Raw genomic sequence first — 9,422 nt, forward strand, 5'->3', positions numbered from 1 at the left:
CATGCTGAGTCTTAAAAAGCACCCGAGTAAAAAAAAAAAAAAAAAAAAAAAAAAAAAAGATGGCTGGGAATGTAACTCAGTGTGAAGACCCTGGGTTCAATCCCAAAACTTCCAAAAAAAGAGATAATGAGAGAGGCTTCTCTCCTTACATTCCTCTGCTTATTTCTGAGGCTCCCAGCTCGGGCAGGGAAAGAACAATACGATCCACAGAGTCAGCAGCAGGGAGGGGTTCATGAGTTGTATCCCACCTACCCATGCCACTCGCCCACTCACCATCATCACATATGTGCTCATGAACTCAGCCAGGAATTCTCGCACCATCTCCTTCCGCAGTATCACTTGTATCCTCTTCAGCACAGGCCAGCAGACCATCTCGGAACGGCAAGTAGACCTGAAGTGGCAGCCCGAGCCCATGGACAGAAAAGAGACTCAAGTCCACCCACCTCCCATCGGCCCTTCAACTCCAGGCTGAGTTAATAGGTAACCCATCAGCCTTGCCGAGAGCACCTCCTTATGCCCAGGACAGCCACCTGTCCTGGAAATGGGAGCCACGGGGACACGGAGAACTGAGGCAAACGGCCCAGCCAGGCTCCTTCTTCCTTCTAGCAGGAAATGGACCCCTGGGAAGGGCGCACCAAGCAGCCACTTCGCAGAAGGAACAGTTGGAGAACTAAAATTACAACCTGCAGTGGTGAGGAGCTGCTGAGGAGAAGCAGAGCAGAGAAGGCAGGCTAGAAAGTAAAGCTCAGCTGTTTGTCTGTCTGTCTGCCTGTCTGCAGGTTCTAGAGGTTGAGGGTCATAGGCCAGGACCTGGCAACAGTGAGGCACTCTGCAAACTGCATGGGATGTGACAAAGTCTGATGCTGGGCTCGGTGAGGCCTGAAACATGAGCCAAGTGCTGCTGAAGAGGAGCAGTCAGCAAAATGCACCAAGAGATGTTTGTGAATGAATGGGCAAGACAGAGGGAGGAAGGGAACAGCGGGGTGGGATCTTACTTCCTGGTTTATTCTCCATGTTAACCAGTGCCAGGCATGGGAGATGTGCAAGAAAGACAGGCTGGATGAATGAGAATGGGAAACCTGACTCTTGAGGCTCGAGGGATCCCACCGTTTCCTGTAGTGCCTGGCACTTGGTACATATTTATTCAATAACTGCATGATTGGATGAATAGGTGAAAAAGAGGGTTTCAGGCCCCAACATCTGTACTGGGGAGGTACAGGGTTGAAGTTTAGGAGAAAGAAGAGGGCAAACAGTGGCCATGAGGAAGTAGGGTGGTGGCAGAAACAATGGCAGGAGGCAGACACAATCTATAATATGGGTGACTAAATCTAAGGCAGAGAAGGAAACACCAAGGACACAGCTTTCAGCTCGTGCCTGTAATCCCCACAGTCTGGGAGGGTGAGGCGGGAGGACTGCAAGTTTGAGCCCAGCCTTGGCAACTTAACAACTTCGGGAGACCTGGTCCCAAAGTGAAACGTACAAAAGGGTAGTAGAAAAAATAGGGCTGAGGGTGAGGTGTAGCTCAGGGCAAAAGCACTGGGTTCAATCTCTAGCTAGGAAAAAACAAAAACAAAAAAGGACATGGCTTTAACTTCTGGCTTGGGCAACTGAGGAAAGGTGACCCTTGTCTAAGCAGAGCCCACAGGAAGAGGAGTAGGCCTGGGGACAGTGGAGGAGGTAGCTTTCAACAGGGACCTGGGCTGTCTCTAGGGCACCAGTGGGTATTTGGAAGCAGAGGCTAAAGCCCAGGAAGGAGACATGGGCTGAAGACAGCAATCAGTACAGACAGGGAGCCAGCTGCCCTGTCCTCACAAGACTACAGAAACAAGCGCACATCCCTTCACACATGGGAGTGATGGCAATGGAATGGAGTGAGCAAGTGCTATGTGTGTTAGAAGGTGAAGTGGGAAAGGTAGGGCATGGGAAGGGGAACTGGGAGTGTGAGGGGCTGATTTCAAGGAGGGTAGTGAGGGTCAGCCTCACTGAGGTGGCGACACTGGAAAGCACACCAAGGACATGCAGGAGCAGGCCATGCAGTGACAGTGGGAAGAGCACCGCAGGCAGAAGGCACAGTCCCAGGACTCTGAGCCAGCCTGCGGAAAGCAAAGGAAGCTGACTAGGCATGGTGGCGGTGCAAGCCTGTAATCCTAGCACTCTGGGAAGGCTGAGGCAGGAGGATCACAAGTTCAAGCCTAGCCTGAGCACTTAACAACTTAGTGAGAATCTGTCTCAAAATAAAATAAAAAATTTAAAAGGGAACTAAGGATGTGGCCCAGTGCAAAGGCACTAGGTTCAATGCCCAGTATCAGGAAGAAAGGAAAGAAACAAAGAAACAGAGAGAGAGAGAGAGAGAGAGAGAGAGAGAGAAGGAGGGAGGGAGAGAGAAAGGGAGAAACTAAGGAAGGAAATAATAAAGGAGGGAAGGAAGGAAAAAGGGAAAAACAACTGGGGATATAGCTCAGTGTGAAAGTCCTAGGATCATCCTCTGTACCAGGAAAAACAAAACAAAACAAAGGAAGAGGAAGTGGCATGGCTGGAGTAAGGAAAGTGAAGCTCGGGGAGGGGTAGGCAGGGAGGTAAAGCAACCTATGTAGTGAGGGCTTTTGCCAGTGCAATGACTTTGGCTCCTGTTTCACGCCAAAGAGAGCAGAGCTTGAGAGGCCAGGTGATGGTGAGTTCAGTCCAGCTGAGTGCCACCTACCCAGGAACATTCAGATCCCACTGCCCTCACCCCGGGCCCCATCCCTGCCTCATGATTGGCTGCACTATGGGGACAGGAGAGACTAGTGGGAGAGGCCCTTCTCCTGGAACCCTGTGGGCCACCAGGCAAGGAGAAAAGAGGGGAACCAGGGGAGCAGCTGCCATGAGGGAGACTGAGGGCAGGGCAGGGAAGGCACTGAGATGGCTGACCTGAAGATGGGACTGACATGAGGGGAAGGGATGGGGCACTTACCGCTTCTGCCTGCCTTCTTGAGCCATATTTTGTCTTTCAGACTTTTGGATGCTGTGAAGCCAAAGAGAGGTCACTAGGTCTGGGGAACGTAGAACTTGTCCCATATTCCCATGAGACCTCACTCCCCAGAAGGCACCAGCAGCTCCTGTTAGTGCCCCTCCCTCAACCCAGCCAAACTGCATGGGAGGGAGGAGCAGGGGTGAGTGTGTTTCAGCCAATAGGGAGAGGCCCGGAAGTCCCACCCCGCCACCTTGCTGGCCTCAGGACCCTTGACTTCTGGATCAGGACCTTCAGAGGTTCTCTTGACCTTCCCAACCCTGCATCCCACCCAGGTTTGGACAAGGCAATGCCTACAGCCTCCCCTCAGTGGCTCCAGCCTCTCACATCCATGTAGAATGCATTGACGAATGCCCAAACTGCAACCCAACACCCACTTCTTTATCACTAAGTGCCACACTGCAATTAAGCCTGAATACTCAGATGCTGGGGAGATGCTGCAGTGACTTGGCTTGCCTGCAGACAGAGGGCTCTGTGTTCACTCTGTGGCACACGTGCCATAGGTTCACCACCACTGCTTTAGTCCAACCTCAATTCTTCTCACTGCTGACTTAAACTGATTTTCCAGAGCCTTTCCCTATGACCCCCCATACACACAAACACAATAAGGTCCTGCAAATTCGTTTAGCCCGTGCCCCCTCCTTAGAGCACTTTTCCCTCTCACATCCTAAAACCTCCCCTTGTATTCCTATTTTTCTCACAAACTCACAGCATGAAAATACCCCTTCAGTTTTCCCCACCTTATGAGTCCTCTAGCCCAAGTCCCTCTAACCGCAGCACAAATGCACACCCCCAACCCCCGATCACAGATACCCTCCAGCCCCAGCCCCAGCCCCAGCTCCAGTCCCCCAGAGGGAGAAAAGAATCAGCAAACCTGCAGCCACCCATCTCTGACCTGCCTCTCTTCTGCCTTGATCCAGGAGGGCTGGTTGTCAGCTCTGTCCTCCTCCCACCCCTGAGACAGGAGAAACAGCCTGAGGCTTGCCTTTAACTCTGACAGCAGGAAGGGGCAGGCTCAACTGACAGTGGCAACACCACCCGTTCCCCTTGCTTCCCTTCACTCTCACTGGGTCCCCTGAGGGTGGACTGGGGCAACACTGTCCTCCTACACCCAAGGTTACCAAGAAGCCACTTTCTAGGCCACGCTGACAGGAGCCGTGGCTCTGCTTGCGCCCAGTGTCCCTCTCCTTTGCCCACCATCCACACACTGCTGCCCCCTCTCTGAAGGAGTTGGGAAACCGTCCCAGACAGGCAGATATCAGGGGAAGATCTGGGCCGATTGTTAACAACCCCGAGATCCCCAGACCCCAATAAGGTGCGGTTAACACCGTTAGGCCTCCTGAATATTCCTGGAAAGCAGGGGTAGCCCTGGTTATAGCCCGCCATTTTCGAGGAGATTCAGCAGCTGTCAATCAAGTAGTTGGTTTCCCCAACTGTGGCCAGTACAGCTGTGACTGCCCTGTACCTCGCACCCACTGTTGATATCTGCCCTGACTGCAGCAGCATGCATTTGAACCAAACAGCGGAATTGAATTTGGACCAACCAGCAGGCTTGAATCAGTAGGCTCGACTTTGGGCCAATCACAGGCCTCCTGCTGCTATACAAGCCTCCTTCATCCCTTGCCTTCAGTTGGTCTGGGAAGGCTTCATCTCTTGCCCTGGTAATTGTACCCTTCCCCCACCACTTCTCTGCTTCAGCAGAGGCCTTGTCTAATAAAGCCCCACTCTAGTGTTCTGTAAATCTGCTCTAATTTATTTGTCCGATAGTGCAGCTTGAAAGATTCTGTAAATCTACGCTGGATTCTTATGACAAGTAGTATGGGTGAAGCGAGTGGCTTTAGAAAGAGCCGTAGACACTAAAGGCTACTAGTCAAGAGTTCCAGAGACCTGGGGCAGAAATCGGTGAAGATCTGCGATCAGCGACAGAGACCAGCAGCATCTGGCAGAGGCAGTAAGTGGCGGTGTTAACCTGCGCTAATCTGCGGCACACTAGAGTCCCAGCACCGCACAGCGGCAGGGACCAGCCTTGTAAATCTCCAGATAGCTGCCCAGAGTTAGTCTTAGCGCTAGGGGTGGCTTAGAGCTCTAGAGCTGTAATATTAAGGGCCGAGGGCTCTAGACAGGCAGTCCCAGAGCTGTAACACCATGGGCTGAGAACCACTGGCAGAGCTGCACTTTGCCAATTAATGATTTCTTCAACTAATTGGCAATGCTCCCGTGCTGTGCTGAGAGCCCTTTCAGTACATTCTCCTAATCTCTGCTCCACCCAGGCATTCTGGTCCTCTTAGCAGCAACGCACAGGTAAGGAGACTCAAGCCCAGAGAGTGCGGTGTGCCCATGTCACACAACGACGAGAACAGGAAGCCAAACCTTTAACTCCAGCTGACGCTCTCTCCCAAACAGTCCTGCCTCCTCCCTGATGGTCCCAAGGGCATCACTCTTCTTGGCTTGTAACCTGAGGAGGCCACCCTGTCCCAGTCTGCCCGGAGCCCCACTCACTCTGCCGAATGCCTTTATATTTCTCAGACCCTGCCCTGGGGGCTCCACAATTAAAGCAGGTCTTGATCTTGTTCCTCCATGACAGTCCCTGTCTCAAGCTGCTGTGCCAGATGGGGTTCTGTTGCCTGTGTCCCCACCCTAGAGCCCGCCTCTTCTCAGCCCTCCCCAGTGGGGGAGGGGAGGCCGAGTGCTTCTCCTGCTCTTCCAGGGGTGAAGTCAGTAGGGCAGGGGTTTGGCCGGTCTCCCTTGAGCCATGTCCAGACACACTGCTCAAAATAGCATCCCTCCTTCGGCCAGTAGCACCATGGAGCCAGAGATCTGAGGCAGCCCTCATGAGGGAAGAAGTAGAATTTCTGGAGGGCCCTCTAGGTCTCAGTCCTCCAAGCCAAGGGTTGGGCCTGTCTCTGGGGCCAGCGCCTGAGGTAACTGCTCCAGGTGTCCAGACCCATGGAAGTCTACAAGGCCTCCTGAGCCCCAGCTACAAGAAGAGCTATTCCGAACTGGGACTGGAGATAGAAATGTCAGAATCAACAGCCAAGTGGAGGGTTGGAGGAGGAGATCCTGGGTCAGTCCTTAGGGAAGGAGAGACTCAGCCTGTCCTCCCAGGGCCCCTAGCCTGAGAGTACAGGGGATACAGAAGCCATATTTGCCGGAAAATCCCAGTCCAAGAGTGGAGGGGGAAACCTAGACCCTGTCCTGAGGAAAACACCTCCCTTGGGAAAGGCAAGGCCTCCACATAGAAATCAAAGCTGGGCCAGTAGGAGGCTCCCACTTAGGACTGTGGGAACTCAGTCACTGAGGTGGGTCGGGGGGAGCCTAGACTAGCAGTGGGGCCTGCCTAGGCCTGGAAGGACAGGGCAGGCAATTGGGGATTTGAGCTGGTGAAATCCTGCCATACACACTGTGAGGACACCTGCCAGTGGAGTGGTGGGTAGTGGGCAGTAGTCCAGGGCTCTTCTGGGGCCAACAATCCTTTCGTAGGAGAGGGTATAGGATTTGCTGGCCCAACACTCCAATTTGGGAATGAAACTGTCCTCTAGAGGGTGCCAGAGATCAGGCCAGGTCTGTAACCTGCACGGCCCCACTGCCAATCCCGATACACCCCATCCCAATTTCCCTATAGGTCCCTGCAGGAAGAGGTGGGGATAGGCTACAGGGCCAGGCTTCCTAGTCAGAAGCCCTCCTTTAGGAATGAACTTCCCCTGAGCCCCAGAAGTCTGAGGTTCTGTCTCTCACTCCCTCTGCAGATCTTAAGGAGGCTCAGGATGCTGTGTCCCTTCCTTTGAGGAGGACGTACTGCTGTAAGAGGGGACACTTGCCTAGTCCTGTCTTAGGTGTGCTGTTAGGGTCAAGGATAAGGTAAGGTCAAAAGGGAGCTGGGGGGTCTCAAGTTTGGTCAGAGCTGGGGCAGAGTTAGATTGGGCTGGTGTCAGGTTTGTGAGAGGGAACTGGAATCCATGTCGGGATCAGGCCTTGAGGCACATTTACTACACTGGATGCTGGGAACCAAGAGGTGGAGAAGACAGTTCCAGGCAAGCAGAAGGTAACTTAGTGATAAGGAATAACCCAGTCTCAACCAGGCATGGTGTTATATACCTGTAGTCCCAGCACTTGGGAGGCTGAGGCAGGAGGATCATCATGAGTTTGAACTACATAGAGAAACCCTGTCTCTCTCTCTCTCTCTCTCTCTCTCTCTCTCTCTCTCACACACACACACACACACACACACACACAAAAGGAATAATCCAGTCTAGAAGGGATAAGTGCCCTCCAGAAGGGGTGACCTGGAACTGAGTCCTCTAAAATGAGCCAGGGAAAGAGATCAATGACATTTGAAGCTCCTTGAAGCCCAATGGTTCTGTGAAAAAAGTCTATTCTGGGAACAGAGAGTGTCTTAAAGAGAACTGAAGTCAACAAGGTTACCTTAGAGGCTTTGTTTCTGATTTTATCCTAAGGGTCAAGGAGCCACCAAAGGTTCTAATCAAAGAGGGAAGTCTTCCACCTGGGGCCCTGAGCATCCAACAGGTAGGGGCGCAGATGAATCTGGGCTCAGACCTGGGAATCTGACTTAAGAGTCAGGATTCTGGGGGACAGGAGAGGAAATGAGAAGTACCAGATGGGAAGGAAATGAAAACCGAGACACTGGGGCTGCCAAAGCAGCAACTCTGGTCCCAGAGATGGGTGTTGGTGGCCAGGCAGGGGTCTGCAGAGAGCTGTCATGATAAGCTGGCGGGGAAGAGCCTGACCACTGTGCCAAAAACACGGAGGCTGAGGGGGCAGAAGGCCACCTGGGGGCGCTGGACATGCTGTCCCATGCCTGTCACACCAGCTAATCGGGAGGCATCTTGGGCAATTTCCTGAGACCCAGTTTCAAATTTTTAAAAATTAAGAGGGCTGGAGATGTAGCTCAGAGCTCCCTCTCTGAAAAAGAGAGAGACAAGGGGTAAGGAGGAGAGAAAGGTCAACTGTGGAAAGAGAAGAGGTTGCTAAAGGAGCCACAAGAGTGGGAATCAGGGCTCAGAGTTATAAAGCATTCAGCAGAGTGTAGTGGCACACTCCTGTAATCCCAGCATTCTGGGAGGCTGGGGCAGGAGGATCTAAAGTTTGAGCCCAACTTGGACAATTTAGCAGCTTAGACCCAAAAATAAAAAGGGTTGGCAGTGTAGTTCAGTGCAAAGACCCTGTAGCAGATCTCTAGTAGCAGGGAAAAAGACAATTGAATTTGAGTTTCAAAGAAACAAAATTTGGGACATACTTATAATAAAAAATCATTCATTTTTCTCTAGACTATTTTCATAGTATTGGTAATCAAACCCATGGCCTCATGCAAGTTCTCACCCTGAGCAACACTCCCCAACTCCTAGAAGTCATATTTAACTGAGTGGCCTATATTTTTATTTGCTAAAGCTGGCAAATCTCACTCTAAGCTGTGGTGAAGACCCTTCCTTGTGTGCCTTGCACACTGATCTGGGTTTAAATCCTAGCTGGACATTAAATTCACCAAACAACTCCAGCTCAGTCCCTGCTTCTCAGGCCTCAGATGAAATAGAGTTAAAAGATTTATTTGTGAGAGCCACACCTGCTCCCGACCCAGCCGCCATCACTCAAGCACCAAGAAGGTAGCCTGGGCCCCATCCACCGCGGGAAGGAGCCACGCCTGCTCCAGACCCAGCCGCCATCGCTGAAGCACTGGGAAGGTAACCACCCAGGCGCTCCTGAACCCCCTAATATCCCCCCCCACACTCTCAGACCTCCTGACTGTGCCAGTCTTTGAACCCACTCTGCAGAGGAAGAGATGGTCATCAAGTGTATTTTTCTGAGTTCCCAACTTTGAACATCTTTAAAGAAAGGACGTGGGAAACCTGTAATAGAACGTTGTGGAATCAACCATTCAGAAAGTTGGGACTCAATCTGGGCCTTGCAGCCTGAGGTCAGTCAGCATCATGGGGTTCAGCCATCAGCTAACTGAGATCAGGGGTCTTGCATCCTCGCTCTGTCTGAGCCATTAAATGGTAAATACACTATATTGAAATTGTGTTCACTGCAGACATGTTCTGGACTGCTTCTTGATTTCAACTTAATTCAAATGATTTAAGGGTGATAGACTAGTGACTACCACCGGTGGTCAGTGTCCAAGTTGTGCTTGATCTTAATGTGTTGCTGATGGTATCAGTTGGGGTAAAGCATTGCAGTTGATTTGATGAGCTGTTTTCTCTGATGTTATGAAGATGAGAATGTCTGTGAGTCGTTAGAGACACAGAAGCTAGGGAGCAGCTATATCAGGAAGATTTGGGTGATAATCCAGAGATTAAACCAAGGACAGTCCGACAACAAAAATTAAAATGAGAAAACACTTAAGCAAGACACAAGGACAGACTTCCAGTTCACCAATGGCAAACAGTAGGGCAAATGA

At 51.6% G+C, this 9,422-nt stretch overlaps 1 protein-coding gene across 6 annotated transcripts in view; it reads right to left on the reverse strand.

The window, feature by feature from the left end:
* Positions 1-9,422, reverse strand: part of Aqp7 (aquaporin 7) — a 32,199-nt gene that overhangs the window by 9,228 nt on the left and 13,549 nt on the right. Inside the window, exons 1-4 of one of the 6 annotated variants that reach the window (XM_033759237.1) lie at positions 5,510-5,586; positions 3,906-3,965; positions 2,954-3,004; positions 274-391 (exon numbers count right to left, since the gene is read on the reverse strand). In XM_033759237.1, coding sequence (XP_033615128.1) covers positions 274-391; positions 2,954-2,979 — 144 coding nt within the window. In that variant the 5' untranslated portion in view covers positions 2,980-3,004; positions 3,906-3,965; positions 5,510-5,586. Of the gene's footprint in view, positions 1-273; positions 392-2,953; positions 3,005-3,884; positions 3,981-5,380; positions 5,405-5,509; positions 5,601-9,422 lie in introns of those variants that run through there. The other 5 variants (XM_010619206.3, XM_033759240.1, XM_033759236.1 and 2 more) reach the window with 5 other exon arrangements.

This window comes from Fukomys damarensis, unplaced genomic scaffold, assembly GCF_012274545.1.
Source record: "Fukomys damarensis isolate Sample0158 unplaced genomic scaffold, DMR_v1.0_HiC HiC_scaffold_36, whole genome shotgun sequence".
Classification (NCBI taxonomy): domain Eukaryota; kingdom Metazoa; phylum Chordata; class Mammalia; order Rodentia; family Bathyergidae; genus Fukomys; species Fukomys damarensis.